Below are 23,349 nucleotides of genomic sequence, written 5' to 3'. Positions count from 1 at the left end.
TGGAAGGTTCTCTATTTGTACACCTCCTCTCTTTTAGGTTCAAGTCCCTCCCTAAATCCTGAAGTTAGCAGTTTATGGTCCTGCACTAGGTAACATTAGTCCACTGGATGTTTTGGAGTTCAATTCTTAGATGCCTCTGCAGCATAGCCAATGGTAATGGATCATGGGAGTTGCAGTCCAAAACACTTGCACAGCCATGGTTTAGACAATGCACTTTCTTGTCTGGCAGCGATAGAAAAACGAGGATCAACATGTGGAGATGGCAACATTTTATACTTAAAGGATCCTGTCTTAGTTGGATGCAGTTATCATCTGGTCTTCTACAGACCTTCAATTTGCATGATTCATAAGGTTGGTCTTGCATAAGAAAACCTTAATTCTGCTCAAATGGACCAAGGCTTATTTTGCACAAGAAAAGCCAGGAACCACTATTTGGGAAAGAGATACGAATCCCAGCTTGGCCATGGGAGCCCACTGGGTGACCATGGGCAAGCCACAATCTCTCAGCCTCAGAGGATGGCAATGGCAAACCCCCTCTGAAGAAATTTGCCAAGAAAACCCTATGATAGGTTCACCTTGGGCTTGACATAAGTCAGAAATTATTTGAAGGCACATAGCAACAACAAACTTGCTCCAGATCTTGGGCATAAACTCCAGTTGTGTTTCTGCTTGACTCTGTTTTGTGAATTGGAAGAAGAACACAGGCGCCTTTACTCCCAGGCCTTTCTGTGCTTAGAATGGTTGGGAGGGAGAGGGGTATTGTCTCCAACACACACTTTCAGTCCGCTCACATGACTAGCTAGGACAGAAAAGGGAGCCAGGCAGGCTTAAGGAATGTAAACATAGAAGTATGAAAATAGCCCAGTGCCACATGGTTTGAAACAAACTCCATGAAACACTAAGGACTGAAGCACTTCCAGGCTGGGTATAAAAGTTCCATCCATTCCTTCACAAATTTCTGAACAATGCCATTTTTCCTACAAACATCCGTCACATAATTCTTAGAATTCCTTACACATGCAATCATTTGGCTCATTACATCAGGGATAGATGCTGAAAGCAGTTCCTCCAGCAATTGAGCCAAACAGGGTCAACAGCAGGACAATGACACAACTGGGGGCCTCTGCAATGGATCTGATCCACCCGATTAGTTATGACAACTGTGACTATAACTGGAATGACCCTGTGTCCTCAGTATCCTAGTTCTGCAGAACAGATAGTAAACCACATACACCCAGGTAAGCAGACTGAGACCCTTCAGGTGCTATTGGAGTACCGCTCCCATAAACACTGATTACTAGCCCATGCTCACTGGGCCTCATAGGATCTGTAGTCCAAAATATCTTGTTGGTCGTAAGTTGCTTACCTCCTACCCTACATGCTATTCTGTGCTGAAAGTAAGCTTACCATACATTTATTCAACATTTATACCCAGATATTTAAAAGAGTAGTAAAGACCAGTCTCTTCCACCAGGCTTAATTTTAAATGTGGATTGTGTAGATCTCATCCTTTTAAACTGTATGTACGTCCTTTTAAGCTTATATGGTGTGTCTGTTAATTGTTGCTGTTCCCCGCCATGATTGATGGGGAGGGTAGGGTAAGAAATTAATAATAATAATAATAATAATAATAATAATAATAATGGTGGTACCACTGGGGGAAGGTGATTCTGGAGGACAATAGAAGGCACCACATGGATTCTGTGAAACACATACAAATAAGTGAATGAAACCCAAAAGGAGATAACAAAGAGAAAACCACCATGAACTTGGTTTGGCAAGGGCATGAGATTTCAAAACAAGCATGAGTCAGTGGCATCATTAAGGGGGTGCGGACTGCACCAGGTGTCACCCTAAGAGGGGGTGACACCAATGCTCCTCAAACATCTGCCTTTGGCAGAAACAGGCTGTGGCATTCACCTGTATCCCATTAAAATGCTGAAGAGTTGGGGTGAGCGGGGTGAGGCTCACTGGGAAGAGAAAGGAGACTCCCCAGGTTTTTTAAAATTAAAATTTCAAAAAAAATAATCTGAAAAAAATTAAATGATATTGTAATTTAAAGGTATAATTTTAATTTTGCTAGTTGTTTATGTCACAACCATTACCATTACTTTCAGTGATATATGGGAATTGTGATTTATGAGTAGCATTAGTACAAAAAACATGATTCAGGATTCTGTATGGCGTGGTATAGGAGGAGGTCAATGAGGTTGAGAATGACTACTGCACTGAGTGACAACAACCCTAGTGATGCCACTGATTCAGCCCTGCTGGTGAAAGCTTAGCACCCGCCAGCCAGTGGTAAAGCTTAGTACTAGAGATATCACAAGTGCGGCTACTGCAAGGAATTTTGCTGTCTGAGGTGAATAAAAAGATGGCATCCTCTCTCATTCCAAAAGCCAACTAGAATGTCAGTGGGTTACTGGCTGGTGGGTTACCATCTTCCACCCAAAGGCCACAGGCCAGATTAGAGAGTGCTGGACAGGGGTATAGTACACAGCTCTTCCCTCCAGAAGCCTGTTGTTGCCTCCTACTATCTGCCGCATGAGGTAGCCCCTTCACCCTGCCTAATAGCAGAGCTCCTCCAATTGTTGTTGTTGTGTGCCTTCAAGTCATGTCTGACTTATGGCAACCCTGTCACAGGGTTTTCTTGGCAAGATTTGTCCCAAGGAGATTTGCCATTGCCTTCCCCTGAGGCTGAGAGCACGTGACCTCTCCAAAGTCACCCAGTGGGTTTCAAGACTGAGCGTGGGACTGAACCCTGGTCTCCAGTGTCATAGTCCAATCTCAAACCACTACACCATACTGGCTGTCAGTTCATTATGAAATTATAAATTTCCAATTCCTTTGAAGCCAACATAGCTTCATTCCTCCTTATTCCATTTATTGCAGCTACATAATCTGTAATCATACATGCTGAGTACTGTTAAGCGGTACAGTATTGGGGTTAACAGGCTAAACACCCTCAGTGCCTCAAACTGCTTCTCTGTGTATGCATCCACAGATGCACACACCCATGGTCCAAAATGTGCTGTTACAGGGGGAACTGTGACAAGCCTAGTATTAGCTAAAGAACAGCTACTAGCAAGTGGTTTGAGACATCAGGATGGTGGGGTTATCATATATTTGTCTTGATTCAACAACTACTTGCATCCAGGAAAGTCTTTCATAGAGGACAATATCAGGGCTGACATAGGTCCAAAACACATTGCAGAAATAATCCAATTTGAGACAGCCTTAAGTGCCCTGGCTCAGTGCTAAGGAATCCTTGGAATTGTTGTTTATTGTGGCACCAGAACTCTCTGACAGAGAAGGCTGTTTCACAAAACTACAGTTCCTAAAATCCCCTAGCCTTGAGATAGGGCAGTTAAAGTGGTCTCAAACTAGATTATTTCTGCAGTGTGTTTTGGACCGTAGCGGCATCTCCCTTCTCCAAACCTCTCTAATGCTACATTATGCTACAGAAAGTGGAAAGCACTTAACCTCTGATCCATGGTTTAATTCTATGTTACATCCTACTCTCTGCATCCTTTTACATTTCATAATTGGTGATTTACCGGAAAGGATCCATCGGGCAGCCTGCCAGGAAAACAGAGCAAAACAAAGTTGCAAACACAACCAAGGAACTGAAGACCAGCATAATCCAAGGGCAGATTTCAGGAGGGTAGTTCTGCAAGAATCACAACATACTGATCCTTTGGTCAACAGAGATATGCTAGCGGAGACACATGTGTGTTGGTCTTGAGATAATGATAAAGATGTGAAGATGGGGAGGGGGCTCTGTCTTAGCATACAAGCAGTAGGCAAAGGAATGCAGCTGCAGCAGAAATCCTCAGATTTTGTACCACTGCAGAAAACATGATTTACAAGATAGAGCTGCTTGGCGGTTTCCTGCTTATTTTTTTTTCCTGACAAGGTCTTCTGAGGACATTGCTCTCAGCAAAGGTACTGGGGGAGGAGGAGAAGTGCTTTCTGTACTCTGGCTCTGGAGCCTGTCTCACTAGGAGTGCAGTCCTAACTCACAAATATTGTTGAGAGAGCTAGCTTAGTCAACACTAGGACAGAGGAAGCACTGCCTCTCAGGCTGCATCTACACTGCAGAATTAATGTGGTCTGACATTTCTTTGCCATGGCTCAATGTCATGGAAGTCTGGGGTTTGTAGTTTGTGAGTTATTTAGCCTTCTCTGTCAGAGAGCTCTGGTGCCACAACAATGATAAATCCCAGGATTTCATAGGATGGAGACATGACAGTTAAAGCATTGTCAAACTGCATTATTTCTGCAGTGCAAATGCAGTCATAGCCTAGGGTTTGTGGAAAATATTTAGGATTACTCTTGCCTTGACCCAACTGTGCAAGCATCATGGTTGTTTTCTGTGCTGGGGGAGGTCTGGATTTGGTGTAACTCAGGGTCCAAACAGACTGGCCAAAATAAAGCTGCTTCAGGTCACTTTGGAGGTATGCTGTTTAAATGCTGAATGTGTCCTAAGAGGCTGGAAACTGCACCAAAGCCATGCTACAGTCCTAAGGACTAAAGTGCAGCTTTGGTGCAGCTTCTGGCCTCTTAAGATGTGTGTGCCATTTAACAGCACACCTCCAAAGTGACCCAAAGCAGCTTTATTTTGGCCTGTCTGTTCAGGCCCTCAGTGACTTCCTCACTCTGTCATCTTTTGGCTCTTCTGCTATCTAAGGTCAGCCGGCAGAGCAGTTGTACTGGCAGATCTCTGAGATCAACTGGCAGAGAGGGGCTATGATTGCAGAAGGCAGTTTGGCTAACAGACTATCTTTTCAGCTGGCACAAGAGTCTTCTGTGTATTCTTAATTCCCTACACCTTTGAGTTAGGATTGCACTATAGGGCTGCAATTCCACTGAAATCTGTGTGAATCCTGTAGGAACATGCCTATGAGATTAGTCTGTAGGGAGGAAAGCAATCCTTGTATTTAAGTGACCATGTGTTCCATGCAGGCATACGTCAGAGAAGTACCTTAATGCAGTTTTGGAGTACGTGCTTTGCATACAAAAGATCCCAGGTTCAAATCCTGTCATCTCCAAGTTAGGGCTGTGAAAGGCTGGTGTGTCTAAAACCCTGGAGAACTGCTGCCAGTTCATACACACTAGACTTCCTACAAACCATGCCATTCAGATAAGTTGTACTACAGCTCCCATCATCCCAAGTCAATGGCTACACTGGCCATATGATGAAGAGGGTAGGCCTCAAATACTTTATTGGTGCGGAAAATAGAATTTCAGCTGAAGGGTCTGGCATAACAAGATGCACCTACTGAAATTCCTGCATAGATATTAAATTCACAAAGGCTCTATTTTCTTTGTCATGTGGCCACCCTACTGACACATGACAATATTAGTGTTCACTTGCACATGGTCAGATGTTGAAAAAGGATAAGACTCCTACTCTTTGAATAGTTAGAGTGGGTAGACTATCAGCAGGCAGTGTCAGCTTAAATTCCTTTTTCCCACAACTGTTAGAGGTACAGGAGCCCTGCTTCCTTTTGCATAGGCCACCTTAGTTCTCACATAAAAGCACACTATGCTGTGGTATTTAAAAACAAAAACTTGGATACATGAACTCCCAACAATTTATCCCTGTTGCATCTGCTGGTCAAATCTGTCCAGAGTCATACATGTTTTAATTACTTCCCCGAATAAGACTATTGTCTTGCAATCTATATGGAGCTACCCTTGAAAAGTATTCAGAAGCCGCAACTGGTGCAAAAATGCAGCAGTCAGCAGCTATCGTCAGGTGTGCATTTTTGTGATCATTTAAAAATCAGTCTTGCACTGGCTTCCCATTAGCTTTCAAGAGCAATTGAAGTTTTTTTGTGGGTTTTTCAAGCTATGTGGCTATGTTCTAGGAGAGTTTATTCCTGACTTTTCGCCAGCATCTGTGGCTGGCATCTTCAGAGAATACTGGCTTTCCCTGCGAAGTTCTAAATGGCCTGGAGCCAGAATATCTGAAAGATAGCCTCTGCCCAACATTTAAAATCTTCACCAGGGGTCCTGTTGTGTGTCTCATTGCTCCATGAAGCTAGGCTGGCGGCCACATGTGACAGAGCTTTCCCTGCAACCGCACCCCAAATGTAACAGCACCCCAAAACTCCCTCCCAGGGGAAGAAAGGCTGGCTCCATCCCTTCTGAATTTCCAGCTAGAAACTAAGACTGGGTTGTTTTGCTTAGCTTTCTTTTTTAAAGGGCAAATTCTCTTGAGTGTTTTGACAGTCCATGGTTTTAAAATTATTTTAAAAAGGACTTTAAGTCTATTTCGAAATGCTTTCCTGTAAGTATTTAATGTCTTAACTGTTTTTGCCCATTATACATCAGCTTGGGTTGAGAGGTGATAAAGAAATGCATTAATTAAATAAAAGGCTGTGTCACATTTGATAGCGAAGCTAGATCATTCCCTCATGCAGACATGAGAGGAAGAAACAGCCATGAAAACGAAGCCACTGTGTGTGAACATTGAGACAGCAAGCGAGCGAGGGACAGAGTTGCTCCTGGTCCTCTCATCTTACCACTTCCGTCTAGTGATTACAAAAACCACGAGCTACCACTTGTGTGTGGCCTTTTTCCACTGGAGAGGCACTTGTATTCTCCAGAGCTGAGAAGGCCACTTCCACATCTGTCATTTGGGACCCCAGAGGCCATTTAAGTAAAAAGGTGCCAGAAAAAAAAGTTAAAAATAACTCTGGGGGCCATGAGCAAACCTCTATTTATAACATCCTGAGTTTGTTTGGGTGTCTCATTCCCCACGTCCAGCCTCTCTGGAATGCAGCTTCAGTGGCCTTCAACTTTCTACCAAATCAAGTACAGGCTTTCCCCAAATCTCATTAGACTACCACTCTCATCGTCCCCAGGCAGCATAGGAGTTGTAGTCCAACACATCTGGAGGTGACCAGTTTGGAGAAATCTGATATTATTATTATTACTATACTTTAGTTATATAGCGCTGTAGTTTTACACAGCGCTGTACATACAATCAATAAAATAGATAAAAATAAGTAAAAATAAGCCTGCCCATGGCATACATTCTACAAAATAATACATATTACCTTCTACTTTCAATGCTCCACAGCTTTCAAAGAACTGTGAGCATCCTTTAAAAGCAATTTTTCTACTAAACAACAAATGTTTCAGAGATCACAAGGATCTGTTGCCTGCAGAGAAATTAACTCTGCTATGTGTGAAAAGTCTTTGCAGCTGCAAACAACAACAACAACAACAACAACAACAAACCCAACCCCAAAACTGTTTAGGGCAGAGGCTATCTAATTCGTCACTTCAGTCTTAATGTTGTTGTTACTATTATTATTATTGTGTACCTTCAAGTCAAATTACAAATCCCAGAATCCGAAAGGATGGAAGCATAGTAGTTAAAGTGAAATCAAAGTGCTATAACAGTACAGTGTGGATGAACCCTAGGAATTCATTCTGTTTCCAACACTATAAGGAAGTGCAGATCTAACAATCTGAGATGAAGACAAAGATCATATTAGCTCAGCCACCAAGTTGGTTACACGTCTTCTCTCCAGGCCTGCAAAAGGAACTAATCTGACTTCTCCATCAAATGGTGCTGAGATGTCATTTGGAATTCACATACCCAAATAGGCTTTATAAACATGGTTGAGGCACAGACTGCCTACTGTGAGCTGCAGGCCATCACTCATGCCACATTTTTCCTGCCAGCAGGTTTCCTTTACATAATTTATTTCTCAGACATATGGAGAGCCTTTCCACACATTTCTAAGCGCCAAGCATTGGCATTCACTGCTGGTGGGCTCCCATGCTGAGGGTAAGAGGGGCAGCTTACATACCCAACTGACCAGAACAGTTTTAAATAAATGTTTTAATTGGGTTATTTGATTAATGATTTTTAACTTTTGTCTTACATATTACTATAGCTAGATGTTGTTTTAATTTATGTTGTGAGCTGGCCTTTCTCCCATATTGGGAGAAAGGCAGGATATAAATTAAAAATATATATAACATTGCCAATCATTATTCCTCTGCTGCCTAGGAAATTCTAGGATTTGTGTGACCCAACTTTTTCAAATATTGATTTATGTCTAAGATACATACAGGAGCTGTATTGTATGTGTGGGCAGGACATCAGTTCAAGCTTCTATAACTTTCTATCTGTGCACACATCTAATTATAACAGATACAAAGGGAATCATCTATTGGCTCGTGAATTTTTTCTTCTTATTATACTGTCAGGCTTTTAGAACAGAGCCAGTGTGGTGTAGTGGTTTGATCATTGGACTATGACTCTGGAGACCAGGGTTCGAATTCCGGCTTGACCATGTAAACACACTGGGTGATCTTGGCAATTCATACACTCTCAGCCTCAGAGAATGGCAATGACAAACCCCCTCTGAAGAAAAACTTCTCAAGAAAAGCCTATGATAGGTTTGCCTTAGGTTAATCATGAATTGGAAATGACTTGAAGGCACACAACGATAACAGCAACAACAGGCTTTTACAACTGAGGTTTTTGACGAAAAAGTTTTTGAGAGGGCGCTGTACTGTTTTACATTGTATTGTCATATTATTTTACGTTTATGCTTTTAAATTTGTTTAATATTCTTAAGAGTTTAATTCTATTTTGATGTCAACTTTTTCTATGTTTTTTACTATAGTGTAATCATTTTAATTTATAAGCTGCCTTGAGTCCTACTCTGGAAGAAAGGTCAATAAAGTGAATAACAATAATCACCACCATCACCAGGCTCCCTCCAGGTGTTGGTGAACTACAACCCCCATCACCCCTCAAAATAAGGCAGGTTCACTGTGACTGATGGTCACTAGAATGGTAGTATCTGAGCAGCCACAAGTTCCCCAACCCTGCTATCATAGGAATAGATGCTCTTGACATGTTCACCTGTGTTTTTGGAAAGGAAGAAGCTGGACTGATGTCCTTGTCCAACACTAATAAAAGAGTAATGTGAGAGGCTTTCCTAATGCTTTTTGCCACATCAAGCTGGGAGTCGGACTACTATTAATAGCCTCCTTTCAACATTTGCAAATTTTCTAACTGCTTCCAATATATGGCAAAAGGAAACATCTGTTGGAAGTGATAGCAAGGCGATCGGCTAATTAGCAATTCTGGTCTGCAAAATGAGATCTGTGCCTGACTGTGCCACCACAAAGCACAGTGGATCAAAGCAGCCCCATGCAAACTAAAAAGGTGTATCTCAGGCAGCCAAATACTCTCTCGCATGTTTCAGCTCATGCAGTGAAGCTGCATGCAGAGTCTCTGGCCCATCTTGAACTCCATTTCTGCAGCTGTTTGACTGCATGCTGAGGACAAACACTATTAACATTCCTTTCCCATTCTAGCAGTTCAAGCCCCTCCTGGACATAGTGAGAGAAACAAGATGCTAGCTAGAGATGATAACTGCACATTTTGATAACGACAAACAAATAAAAGCCACCCTAATAATAAAACTCCCTTATCCCATGGATCCCACGCACACACTCAATTTAAAGTTTACAGTGACTCCATGAAAAAGACCTTTTATAGTTACACAACAACAACAAACAACAACAACAACAACAATGACATGAACGAAAGCTCCAAGTCACCCTATCATCAAAAACCCTGCTCTGGTTTTAGAAACTCAGAGCTGGGGTTTCCTTGGTTGGGTTTATCTATCTGAAATGTGATCTTCCTCTTTTCCTTCTGCCTATGCTACCTTATCAAGCATCACTGTCTTTTCCAATGAGTCATGTCTTCTCATGTTCAAAGTACGACAATCTCACTCAATCATCTCAGCTTCTAGGGGGAGTTCAGGCTTTGCTCTTGGATCCATCCATCCATTTATTGGGCACTTCATGATATCAACAGAACTGCACAGGACTGCATCAAACTGTAACCCAAATTTCTTCTGAGCAAACATGCTCTGAACTGCACTGTTAGTCTAAGCAGTAGAACTAGTAGAGGCATCTTATTTTCATCTACCCCGTTACCTCTAACTGGGCTTTTTAAGGCCAGAATCTATCAAGTTTCCCATTCTAGGGGGAAAACATTCTCAAAAATATGCCTCTTGTTTCCAACTTTAGATCCTGACCCCGATTGCTAGATTTTTATGAATCAAGCAACTTACTTCAGACAGCACAATCCACCAAGGTCTCAAGGCTAGTCAGATCAATGTATTGGGTTAGCTATCTTGCTGAATTTCTTTTTTAAGCCACTGGTTTCCTTGGTAACCAACTACAGCTTGCTTTAAATACTGAATTCAAACATGCGAACAACTAAATAGCATCTTGGCTTCAAAGCGGTGCAGCCTCAGGCTAGTCTTTATGAAATTCCATTGTGTTGCTTTCTACATACATTATCCACAGACAAAATCTCTCTTTTAAACCACACCTGTCCTTTACAGCACTCAAACAACCCAGTGTCCCCCTGTTGTTTTGGGCTACAGTTCCCATCAGTCCTATCTAGTGCAACCAATAGAGAAGGACCTTGGGAACTCGAATCCAAAAACAGATGGAGGTTGTAGTTTTAGAAGTTTGCTTAAAAGATAACAGTGGCTGATAGCTTCTCTGTTAGCAGGATGGTGAATCTGTCCTAGAGTTCAGCCTGAACTTTAAGGGAGCTGTCCAAGGTACAGAAAACACATGGAGGATGCGATTCCGCACTTTGCAGAATGTCTTTAAACCCCAGGTTAAACCCTAGAGCAGATTTACTGCCAACAATGACATGGAAAGCACCAACTACTGCTATCAAAAGGACTGACAGTCCCTTCCATTTCTGTAACATCAGGTTTCTGTTACGTTCTTTTAAAATATGCAACATGTTGTCTATGTTTCCCTCTAAGAATCAGGTCATGTATAGATTATAACTGCAGCATCAAGCTAACAAGCAAAACTACAGGAGGCAAACTCAAAGGGAGTATATTCACAATGGCTGCACCCGCACTGCAGAAATCAGCCAGTTTGACACCACTTTAACTGCCATGGCTCATTGCTATGCAATTCTGGGAATTGTAATTGGTTGTGGCACCAGAGCTCTCTAACATAGAAGGCTAAAGGTCTCACAGAACTATAATTCGCAGAATTCCATAGCAATAAACCATGTGGTATGGTATCAAACTAAATTATCTCTGCAGTGCAGATGCAGCCAATGTCCTATGTGAATCTACATATGATGCGTTCTAGTTGAAGTAACAACCCCAGAGCATTCCTTTTACATCCTACTGCTCTGTCTGAATGTCTTAACTAAACCTTTGGTCACCAGTGAAGTTACTGCGTGGCTTCAGGCTCAGTACTATTCCTCTGTGAAAAACATAAATACATTTTGCTCCTCTATGGGCTCTTCCACACACCACAATTATATCACTGTGATTTCACTGTAACTGCCACAGTTTGGTCTGGGACTTGTAGTTTGGTCAGAGGAATTACAGGAGCTTTCTGGCTCAGGATCCTAAATGCCCTTCCTGAAACTGCAAACCCCAGTGGAATTGTATCGTTATAAATGTGTAGTGTCAAAAGCTCCTGTAACATCTTTCACTTCACTACTATTCTCTTGCTTTCTCTCTAAAGCAGGAAATGAGAAAATGGTGTAAATTCCTTTACACAAAGGTAGGCAAACTGTGGCCTTCCAAAAGTTGTTGGACCATAGTGCTCAGCTTTCTTTATTAACAGGCTATCATAACTAGACTTGCTAGGAGCTGCAGTCTGTCAATGGGCCTGAACAGCCAGGCCAAAATAGAGCTGCTTTGGGTCACTTTGGAGATATGCTTTTTAAATGACACACACATCTTAAGAGGCCAGAAGCTGCACCAAAACTGCACTCCCGTCCTTAGGACTGGAGTGTGGCTTTGGCACAGCTTCTGGCTTCTTAGGACGCATGCAGCATTTAAACAGCATACCTCCAAAGTGACCCAAAGCAACTTTCTTTTGGCCTGTCTGTTCAGGCCCAATATCTACAGGGCTGCATTTTGCTCTCTACAGCAGAGGTGAGACTCCTAGGGCTCTTCAGATGCTGTTGGCTGCAGCTCACATCAGCCCCACCCAACAAAGCCAAAGATAAAGAATGCTGAGTTACAGTCCAGCAACATCACGAAGGCCACATAATTCTAATTCTGGTGAATCATCTACACTGGTCAGAATTCTCCAGGCTGCTCCTGGAGTATTCTGGCTGTGAAGCTGCCCCAGATTCCGCCATTACCTTCGCACTCTGAAGTGGTGTCAGGTGGATGTCTACACATGTGTCCTGCTGTGCCATCTGGCACCACCACTGCTGGTATGAGTTACTCCCTTTGAGGTCAGAAACAAAGTGTCCAGCATCAATCACATGGCTGGGTGCCTTGTTATGATCTCAGAGAGAGCGACTTGCACCAGTCCTGGTGGCACTGGGCGGCACAGCAGGAAGCATGTGTAAACAGCCATCTGCCCTCACTTCAGAGTACTCTGGATTCTCCTGCAAAATCTGGAACAAAAGGTGAGTTTTTAAAAACAGTTTAAGGCAGGAATAGGGTAAATTTGGTAAGGAATTGGCCTCAGGTTGTGAAGACAGTTGGCACTTGAATCGGAGACTTGGCCCTGCATCACAGGCAGGGCACTGTGAGGATGTGGGGAAACTGGTTTAATTGGTCTGTGTAGACATGCCATGGGTTTACAAAAAGCCTGGCCCAAAGGCAGACCTGGATCTACAGACAGAGCTGGTCGATTTGTAGAAAACCAGCAAAGGTTTGCATCTCCCAAAGGTTTAAAAATAGCAACAATAATCAGCCCAACCCTATCCTATGCAGTGTAAATTAGGCTGCTAACATGAAGGAGGGGGAAAAACCTATCAGCAGGTTGGGAATGTTAGAAAACCAAAAACTTAAGTTCTGTACTGGTACCAAAATTGATTTAAAAAAAGGATCCTGTTGCTTAATTCCAATCGGAAATCTCTCCCTCCATGTTCCCTTTAATTAGTCCAGTTGGTGGGTTCTGGATGAGGGAAAAGCAAAGTTTGACTTCTGCCCACTCTTGCATTAAGAGCAGAGCTAAATAATGTTCACCTGCAGCTGCCTGAAGAATAACCACACACACTGCCTCGGGTGCTGTTCTAGTGCACTTTGAATGAACTTTGGAGACTGCTCATGATGCTTTAGAGAGCCAGCATGGCGTCATAATTTGGATATTGGACTATGACTCTGGAGATCAGGGTTCAAATCCCCACTCAGCCATGGAAAACCACTGGATGACCTTGGACAAGTCACACCCTCTCAGCCTCAGAAGAAGGCAAAGACAACCTCCCCTGCAACAAATCTTGTCAAGAAACTCCATGATAGGGTTGGCTTAGGGTCACCATAAATCAGAAATGACTTGAAACACACAACAATAAAGGTTCTGCTATATAGTTTCACTTTAGTCTGGCTGCCGAAGGTCAGGAGAAGTACATTTTAATGTTAACAACAGACTTGAACAGTTCTCAGACCTGTTAGGAGGGATGATGGCTCAGGCCTGCACAATTCAATTTCCTTTGCTTGGTACTCTCCTATGTAAGCTTGGGAATCCAACCTCCAATTACAGTCGGCCCTTGTTATACACAGATATTTTATACACAGATTCAAGCATACACGGTTTTAAAATGTTCAAAAAAAGTATAAATTTCAAATATCAAACCTTGATTTTCCATTTTTTATAAGGGAGACCATTTTGCTCTGTCATTATATTTAACAGGACTTGAGCATCCACGGATTTTGTTATCCACGGGGTATCTTGGAACCAAATCCCAGCGTATAACAAGGGTCCACTGTACTATCCAGTCACATGGACCTGAAGTGCTTGCCATGGACTAGCATGGCTAGAGTAAGTTGTTTAGGGACTAATTTCTACTATTTGCTGAGAGTGGAGTTCCTGCATGGTAGGGGATTGGACTGGATGACCCTTGTGGTCTCTTCCAACTCTATGATTCTATGATACTGAAATCCATCAACCAAAGATCTGTGATGCTATTGGCCAGCTGCTGAACTGTTTGCCACAAATAAAGCTTATCTTTATTTTATATCAATGATGAGTGTCAGTTTATGGTACCAAGCAAAAGTCTTGGTGAAGCTTGGAAGTGCAGCCAGTTCCAGCTCACAACATACATTCACAGTGCCATCGCATTGCCTTGTTCATGGGGAGAGCCAGGGGAAGGCATCTTCAAATCACAGCTCTCCTGTTTATTTGTTTCCATTGTATTTATTCCTTTTTTTTTTCTTACCAAGAAAAAAATACATCTTAAGGAAAAAAGACAGAATAGCTGCAGCACATTTTAAATGTAAGCCTGCTATCTAGAACCACCCAAAAGTTGCACATGTGTATGGATTTTCATCACAGTCCTTGCCCCAGGAAACCCCTGACCACTGTATTTAGCCAGACATACATTTTACACACTCATTGAATCCTCATAGATTATAATTTCTGTGTTGCCTTGCCATTTGGCACCACAGTTTACATTCCCCCCCACTCCCATGTACATAAACATAGACACAGAAACTGAGCTGCCAAGTGAGCATAACACTTTGTGTATTTGATGAAATAGATGCCAATTTGCAAAAGATTATGACATAATAAATTTGTTAATTCTTCAAAGATGCCACAAGATTCTTTTTCTACAGCAGACTAATGTAGCCAGCCTTCTTCCAGAAGCCTGCACATTGCAGCTCATATTGTGAGCGGCGTATCCAAAAAGCAGGATCAGATGATCTGGACCTTCCATCTTCCTAATCCTATTTCTACCCCTCAGGATAGGACGATGGCTGCATCCATACTGCAGTAATAATCTAGTTTGACACAGTTTTCTGCCATGGCTCAATGCTGTAGAATTCTGGGAATTGTAGTTTGTTGTGGCCCCCAGAGCCAAGGTCTGAGAGGACCCCCTGAGAGCAAAGCTATGGTGCTGCAACAAACTACACTTCCCAGAATTCGATAGCATTAAGCCATGGCAGTTAAAGCAGTGTCAAACTGGATTATTTCTGCAGTGTAGATGCAGCCTCCTTGTGGTTACTCTCCACATACGTTTTATGCCCAAAACACTCCTGTCACTCAGTCTGTTTGCATCCAAAGGCTGCCCTTTTATATTAAAAGCAGTCTCCAGGGCTTGTCATCTTTGCGAATGTATTACTCTTAGGCTGTTTGGGAGCAAAGGAAGAGAAGACTTTGGTAAGGATGTTTTCTGCTTGTCAGGCTGGAGTAAGAAACTGCAGCAGCTAAAAATCCCCCTAACACAAAAAGCTGATAAAAACTTATAGGAGCTCAGGCCTCCTTCACATCTGGCTGCCCAAGTACCCCCTCCTTACTGTCCTCTTGCAAAAAGTGCACTGATTCACTTATGGCACCTATGCCACTTAAGTGTCCCCCATAATTGTGGTAGTACCTTTGTGCCATTGTTAAGGTGGTGCGTTAAATTATTTTGATATTTTCCTGACAATGAGGCTGGCGTCATGAGGAGGGGAGGGTGAATGAGTGAGTGCACAGAGCTTTTCTAGTTCCAGAGTGGGAGCTAAGGTGGGTGATTAATACGTAAAGCTTCCTTTTAATTCCCGTGTAAGTGGGGGATTCTGTTTTAATAGGCTCTGCAGAGCCGAAAACAAAAGCCAAACATGGACTCAGGTCTTCAAGAAGTAACAAAAGCAGCCGCCTCTCCTAATAGTGGAGGAATTCTTGGTAGGCACTGTCTGGATGGGAGACCACCAGGCAGTATCAGGTGCTGTAGGCTGTATTTCAGAGGAAGAAACTGGCAAAAGGGCCTTTGGGTATTCCTTGCCTAAGAAAAGTCAAAGAAATTAATGGGGCCAGCGTCCCGTATATATCCATGTATAAGTCGATCTCATGTATGAGTCGAGGGAAGGTTTCAGGGTAAAAATCATAGATTTTGATATGACCCATGGATAAGTCGAGGGTAAAACTTTGGGGGCTATAGCAAAGGATGGAAAGGGAGAAATACCACTTTCCTTCCTCCTTCTCCTTCTCTGGACCTCTCTCAACCACTTGACACCACGTCCCTGGTGTTGGAGGAGAGGTTTGAAAATTGGATTAGGAAGGGAAAGAAGTGGAGTTAAATGGAGTGTTTCTTTGATGAGAAGAGAAGGCTTTAAAATCACATTGGGAAACTCTTTCACACATACACAAAAACTCCTGCCTCCAGGCAGGAAGAGTGGGGAAGAGTGGGGCATCAGGTGGTACTTGTTTCAGGACCTTTCTAAGCTGTATTAGTGTAGTGACCCATTTATTAGTAGACCCAGGATTTTAGGGTCAATTTTGCGGCATAAATTTCTCGACTTTTAGTTGAGTACATATGATAAGTCTGCATAAAACGTGGGTCGCTTCCACACTGTAGAAATAATCTGGTCTGATGCCACTTTAACTGCCATGGCTCAATGTGAGGGAATTTGGGGAATTGTAGTTTGTCAGGGCACCAGAACTCTCTAACAGAGAAAGGATAAATGTCTCACAAAATTACAATTTTCAGAATTCCATTGCACTGAGCCATGGCAGTTGAAGTGGGGTCAAACCGGATTATTTGTGCAGTGTGGGTACAGGTTCAAAGGCCCATGGACATACATGCACACACTGTCTGGACATTCAGGTGCCACACCTTTGTAATCTCAGGAAAGCAAACTGGAAAAATGGAGGGAGGGTGGGAAGGACTCTGCAGGGTCAGGTTGGAGCCAGAGAGAGTCTGGGAAGCCCGGGTTCATAAGCTCCAAATCAATCACACAGGGGTGGACAGCCACAGACAGGGCAAATATCTTCAGACACCAACTCCCATCATCCCCAGCCAGGTAGTGTCAGGGTCAGGGATGTTCAAAGTTGCAGTCCAGCAACATCTGGAAAGCCACAGGTCACACAAAACCCCTCTAAGGAGGGAGGGATGTGGCTGCTGATGGGACAGAATCTGGCCCAGTGATCACCCCTACAGGGATCCAGCGTGGTGGAGTGGCTTGTGTCTTGGACTTTGATTCTGGAGATCAGAGTTCAAATCCTGGCTCCACCATGGAACCCACTGGGTGACTTTGGGCAAGTCACACACTCTCAGCCTCAGAGAAAGGCAACCCCCTATCTGAACAAATATTGCCAAGCAAAAACAATTATAGCTTCGCCTTAGGGTCAGCATTAGTTGGCAACAACAACAACCAGAAGCACCACCACCATCACTATTCCATCACCAGTCCTTGTCTTGGTACCTCATTCCCTTCCTCTCCTCTCCAGTTTTTCCCCTGGTCTATGGTGCAGAAAGGCAGAGCCTCCCCATAACTTTGCCCATTTTTCCTTGCCCAGTTCAACCCTTGCCCACCCAGAGAGTGCCCAGATGTTCTGCTAACTACCAAGGAGGACAAGGCACCATTAAATGAAGGACAATGAAAAAAAATGGAGGGCCTGACCAAATAAAAGCTAAACACACTAAGATAGGTAAAATGGTCTCTAGAACAGGGGTAGGCAACCTACAGCCCATGGGCCGAATCTGGCCTGGTGAGGCCTTGGGACCGGCCCCAGCCCGGTCTTGCCGCCGATTGCTGCCGGGGCCTTTGGCTTCTCGTGTGAGGGCAAGGGGCCTTTGGCCTATCAGGAGGAGGTGGGCAAGGGGGGGCAAGCGGCGGGCAAGGGGGAGCAAGCGGCGGGCAAGGGGGAGCAAGCAGCGGGCAAGGGGGAGCAAGCGTGGGCAAGTGGCGGGCAAGGGGGAGCAAGTGGAGGCAAGCGGTGGGCAAGGGGGGCAATTGTCTATAGAAGCCTCAGAAACATGCATTTATATTAACATTTTTTTAAAAATCAGCAAATTTTTTCGCTGTCCTCCATTTTTTAAAAAAAGTATCCTCCATTTGAAAATTTTGTCCTACATTTGTCCCGGTTTATTTATTTATATAATTTTTAAAAATTATTTAATTATTTATTTTTTGGCTTCGGCCCCCCTGTTTTCTGAGGGACAGCAACCCGGCCCCTGGGTCAAAAAGGTTGCCTACCCCTGCTCTAGAGCCTCCCTGGCACAGGGTGACCAAATGTTCTAACTACCAAGGTGGACAAAGCTCTTCAAAATGGAGGACCTGACCAAATAAAAGCTCAAAATGCCCATATATATACAAATTCATGCTTCTTAGTGATACTCCAAAGGTAGGGCCTTTGGGGATTCCTCTTGGACCAGAAAGTGGAAAATAGAGGGACTGCCCTGGGAAGGGAAGACCTCTGGACATATTTCTAAATTTGCATTAATGCATGTAAGTTGGCACAGCATGGCCAAATATCCTAACTGCCAAGGAGGCCAAGGCACCTCAAAATGGAGGAGATTGAAGAAAAATGTAGTACAGTACCAATTGAAAGCTCCAAACACTACAATAAAGATAAATCCATGCTGTTTAGTGATGCTCCAAAGGAAGGACCTTTGGGGATTCCTCCTGGACAGAAGGTGGAAATGCCAGTGGTATCACTAGGGTTGGTGTCACCCCCGTCCTTCACTGACCTCTTCCTCCCATACCAAACCATACAGAATCCTTACTCTTGTTTTTTGTACTGATGTTACTCATACATTGTAATTTCCATATGTTACTGAATTTAATAGTAATAGTGGCAATATGGACAACTGGCACAATTAAAAACATACTTTTCAATTGCAAGATCATATGCACATCCTAAATGTACTTACATGCACATTCACAACTTTGCATTGACAAATGTATAGACATGGTTTCATGAGCTTCAAGTGAAACATTTGGTAAAATGTGATGTTTTCAAAGAAAATAAAAATAAAAATTAATTTTTTGACATTGGAAATTTTAATTAAAAAACAAAAACCTTGGGCCTCTCCTTTCTCCTCTGACAGAGCCTCATCTCATTCACTCCATCTCTTCAGCATTTTAATGGGACCCAGGCAAACACCACAGTCTGTTTCCAGCACAAAGGCTAATGTTTGAGGAGCTGTGGAGAGAGCCAGCATGGCGTAATTGTTTGACTGTTGGACTACGATTCCAGAGACTAGGGTTTGAATCCCACTGCAGCCATGAAACCTACTGGGTGGCCTTGGACAAGTCACATTCTCTCAGCCTCAGGGGAAGGCAATAGCAAACCCTCTTCTGAATAAACCTTGCCAAGAACCCCCTGTGATAGGTTTGCCTTGGGGGGTCGTGGTTAGTTAGGCTCAATAGTGCTAATAGTGCAAATCGCCAGGGGCCAGGTTGGGTGCCACTGATGGGAGATGCAGATCAAAAGATCTGGAGGGCTAAAGGGTAAAATCCCCACTCAGCTGTGGAAACCCACTGGGTGACTTTGGGCATGTGACACTCTCTCAGCCTCTGGGGAAGGCCAGGGCAAACCCTTCCCTGAACCAGTCTTGCCAAGAAAACCCCAGGATACATTCTCTGTAGAGAGGGTCACCATAAATCTTGTCAAGTTTGCCTTAGTGGTCTCCATAAATCAGGAACGACTTGCAGGCACTCAGCAACAACTAGGGCAAGCTACACTCTCTCAGCCTCAGGGGAAGGCCATGGCAAACTCTCCTCTGAACCAAACTTGCCAAGAAAACCCCTGGATAGATCCTCTGTAGGGGGTCACCATAAGTCAGGAAGGACTTGAAAGCACACAATACACTCACATGGGCAGATCACACTCTCTCAGCCTCAGAGGAAGGCCATGACAAACCCTCCCCTGAACCAATCTTGCCAAGTTTGCCTTAGGGCTTGCTATAAGTCAGGAAGGACTTGAAGGCACCCCACAGCAGCTAGGGCAAGCCACACTCTCTCAGCCTCAGGGGAAGGCAAGGGCAACCCCCCCCCCATCAAATCTTGCCAAGAAAAACCCAGGATAGATTCTCTGTAGAGGGTCACCATAAGTCAGGAAGGACTTGAGGGCACCCAACACACACACACACACACACACTTGGGCAGGTAACACTCTCTCAGCCTCAGAGGAAGGCCAGAGCAAACCCTCCTCTGAACCAATCTTAAGAAAACCCCAGGATAGATCCTCTGTGGAGGGTCACCATAGGAAGGATTTCAAGGCACCTAGTACAGACACTTGGGCATGTCACACTCTCTCAGCCCCAGGGGAAGGCAATGGCAAATCCTCCCCTGAACCAATTTTGCCAAGAAAACCCCTAGGATAGATTCTCCGTAGGGGGTCACCCTAAGTCAGGAAGGACTTGAAGGCACCCAGCAACAACTAGGGTAGGCCACACTCTCTCAGCCTCAGGGGAAGGCAAAGGCAAACCCTCCCCTGAAGAACCCTTGCCAACTTCACCTCAAAAGGGGGGGGTGTCTCCCTAAGTGAGGAAGGGCTTGAAGGCACAGCCACACCACCCAGCCAGAGCCCCTCTCTTGGGGTGTGCCCATGTGGGGCATGCCTCCCTGGCACCCCTTGGGTGCTGCTGCCCCGTGGGGGCCCTACCTGCTCAGCGTGGGCCCCGGCGTCCATGCCCAGCCGGGCCAGGCCCTCTCTCAGCTCGTTGATGTCCACCCTGCCATCCTTGTTGGCATCCAGCTGCTCGAAGAGCTTGGCCCAGCGCTGCTGGCGGTCTGGGTCCTGGAGGGGAAGCCCTGCTCCTTGGGGAGGCTGCTGCTGCTGCTGCTGCTGCTGCTGCTGAGGCCTCCTCCTGCGGGCCCTGGGCTCCATGGCCCCCTCCCTGGGTCCCAGCATGGCCCCCTCAAGGCCCCAGCCCCCAAGGCTTGAGAGGGAGAGCAGGGCAGCCAGGGTCCCTGCCTCCTCCTGCCTTTCCTCTGCCAGGCCCCTCCATGCCTCCTCTTCCTCTGGCTGCAGTGCCCAGGCTCCGCGCAAGGGCTTTTAAGGCTGCCTGGTTGCTTCATGGCCTCGCCTCCTCCTCCAATCCCTCCTCTTCCCTCCGCCCCACAAAAGGAGGAGCCCCTGGCTCTATGTCTGTGTTGTGTTGTGTTGTGTGTGCCTCCTCCTTCAAGGAGTTTCCCACTTAGGCCCACCCTAAGGTCGGATTTTCTTGGCACGTTTGTAGACAAGGGACTTTTGCTATGGCCACCCTCTGAGGCTGAGAGAGTGTGACCTGCCCCCCTGTGTGGGTGTGTGTTGTGTGCCTTCAAGTCTTTTCTGACTTAGGGCCACCTTAAGGTGAGCCTACCCTGGTTTTTTTTTTTTTTGGCACATTTCTACAGAAAGGGGGGGTTGCCATGGCCATCCACTGAGGCTGAGAGAGTGTGACTTGCTTAAGGTTGCCCAGTGTGGATTTCAATGGCCAAGCCGACATTTGAACCCTGGGCTCCAGGTTTCCTAGCATTGGGATGGGGGTACGAAGCGGGAAGGGGATGTGCAGAAACAAATGACAGTACATGCCCATAGGGAGACCATGCTGGCCCATAGAGAAAGCATACTTGCCCACAGGGAAAGATTGGGGGATGTTTGGCCATAGGGTTACATAGGGGAATACTTGCCTCCAGTGTTCTCTATGGGCAGGTATCCCCCTGTGTTTCTCTATGGGCAAATATTCCCCTATGTTTCCCTATAGGCAAGTATTCCCTTATGCTTCCCTGTGGGCAAGTATCCTTCAGTGCTTCTCTATGAGCAAGTATTCCTCAATGTTTCTTTACTGGAATGTATCCTCCAGTGTTCTCCTATAGGCAACTGTCTCCCTGTGTTTCCCTAAGGGGAAGTTTGCTTTCCCAATAGGCAAGTATGGCCATTTGGTATAGTACACAATGGATTTGGGGTGGGCATTTGCCTCCCTCCAGTAATGCCCTCATAGCCTCTCGTCCAGGCAAGGGGAGCTCACAGGATCATGATGATGATGATGCCACCTTTCTCCCAGAGGTGGCTCACAAAGAAATGTGTACGCAATGTGTCCATGCAGTGTGTCACCCACCAGGGGAGGGGGAAACTAGGAATGAATGGGGAAATCCTGCACTGCACCATCCAGGTTGGTCTTCCTGGGAATGCCTCTCTTTTATTAGTCCAAAGCTGCCATACACAGAGAGAGTCTGCCAACAGGGCTCAGGTGGTTTGAGTTTTGGATGACAACTCTGGACATCAGGGTTTGATTTCACGCTCGGCCATGGAAACCCACTGGGTGACCTTGGCCAAGCCACACTCTCTCAGCCTCAGGGGAAGGCAAGGGCTAACCTTCTCTAACCAATCCTGGCCAAGAAAAGCCTGTGATAAGGATGCCATAAATGGGAAATGGCTTGAAGGCATGCAACAACAACAAAACTCTGAAAAGGACCACAGATCAGTCGGATCTTGGAAACTAAGCAGGGTCAGCCCTGGTTATTAGTTGGATGGAAGGCCACCAAGGAACTCCAAGTGCTGTAGGCTGTGTATTTCAGAGGAAGGAATGGGCTAATCCGCTCCGAGGATTCATTGCCTACGCAAACCCTATGAAATCCATGGGGTCACCATAAGTCGACTACATACACACATAAACACATCTGTCCTTAACAACATCCTAAGGGGAATCTTTCTTCCGATCCTTTCTTGCCATCTGTAAAGGTGATTTGTTACCTGTGGATGCCAGGGCTTGAATCAACGACTTTGTGCATGCCAACCATACTTGGGCCTCATTCCCAATACCTTTTAAGCCAGATCACAAATTGGTTTGAACTGGTTCAAACGACCCTGGTTCCCACTTAAAGAGCAGAGGCATGCGCCACACCCATTTAACCCACATCTTTTTGACACTGATGTTTTCTGTGTCTTTTTCGATAAATCGATTCTGCGCAAGTGCAAACCAGATGCGGATCAGAATCAATTTAAATTTTCCCTTTGTCCGGCTGGAGCGGGTCCATTTTTAATCAATTCATGCATGAATGTGAACCACAAGTGGATAATTTTAGAGGGGAAAAATGCAATTGAGGCAAATGTAGTGGGAACCACACTCTGCTGTTGAATTGATCCATCGATTTGGATTACACACCGATTTATCTGTAAGTGGGAATGAGGCCTTGCTTTACAGATGATCCATGGCTTCCTCTGCTTTTGTAGTACAAGGGAAGTAATATTTAATAATATTGTAAGCTTTGCAAGGTAATACGAGTTAATTTATTCTGAATATTTGAAAACATCTCCATCATTATGATTATGATTTCGTTATACTTCTCACATTATTTCTTTGAGTTATGTTTTTAGGATTGCAGCTCCTACAAAAGCGAATTAACCCTGAGAATTCTAGCAGAAAGGAGGACACAAGTTAAGAGATTCCTGCGGAGCCCATATAGATCAAATCTGTCACCATTTAGACAAATTGTGCTCAGGCATATCTCTCTCAAGTATCTCTCCAGAAATCAACATGAGAGAAAGGGAGAGAGCAAAAAACAACAACTGTATTCCTAGTTTTTTGTGGGGTTTTTGGGCTATGTGGCCATGTTCTAGCAGTCTCTTCCTGACGTTTTGCCAGCATCTGTGGCTGGCATC

General features: G+C 44.6%; 1 protein-coding gene across 3 annotated transcripts in view; it reads right to left on the bottom strand.

Moving 5' to 3' along the window:
• Positions 1-20,776, bottom strand: part of SLC25A23 (solute carrier family 25 member 23) — an 85,530-nt gene extending 64,754 nt beyond the window's left edge. For all 3 annotated transcript variants that reach the window (XR_016272369.1, XR_016272370.1, XM_089486508.1), the window contains exon 1: positions 20,368-20,776. Coding sequence is in view for 1 of the 3 variants with exons in the window: in XM_089486508.1 (XP_089342634.1) it covers positions 20,368-20,616 (249 nt within the window). In the remaining 2 variants the exon portion in view is untranslated. The remainder of the gene's footprint in view (positions 1-20,367) is intronic.
• Between the last annotated feature and the right edge of the window lie 2,573 nt (positions 20,777-23,349).

Source organism: Sceloporus occidentalis, unplaced genomic scaffold (assembly GCF_023333645.1).
Source record: "Sceloporus occidentalis isolate IW3139 unplaced genomic scaffold, rSceOcc1.0.p SCAF_1, whole genome shotgun sequence".
NCBI classification, from domain to species: Eukaryota; Metazoa; Chordata; class Lepidosauria; order Squamata; family Phrynosomatidae; genus Sceloporus; species Sceloporus occidentalis.
The sequence above is the reverse complement of the archived record's forward strand: the minus strand, read 5'-3'. Positions and strand labels throughout refer to the sequence as shown.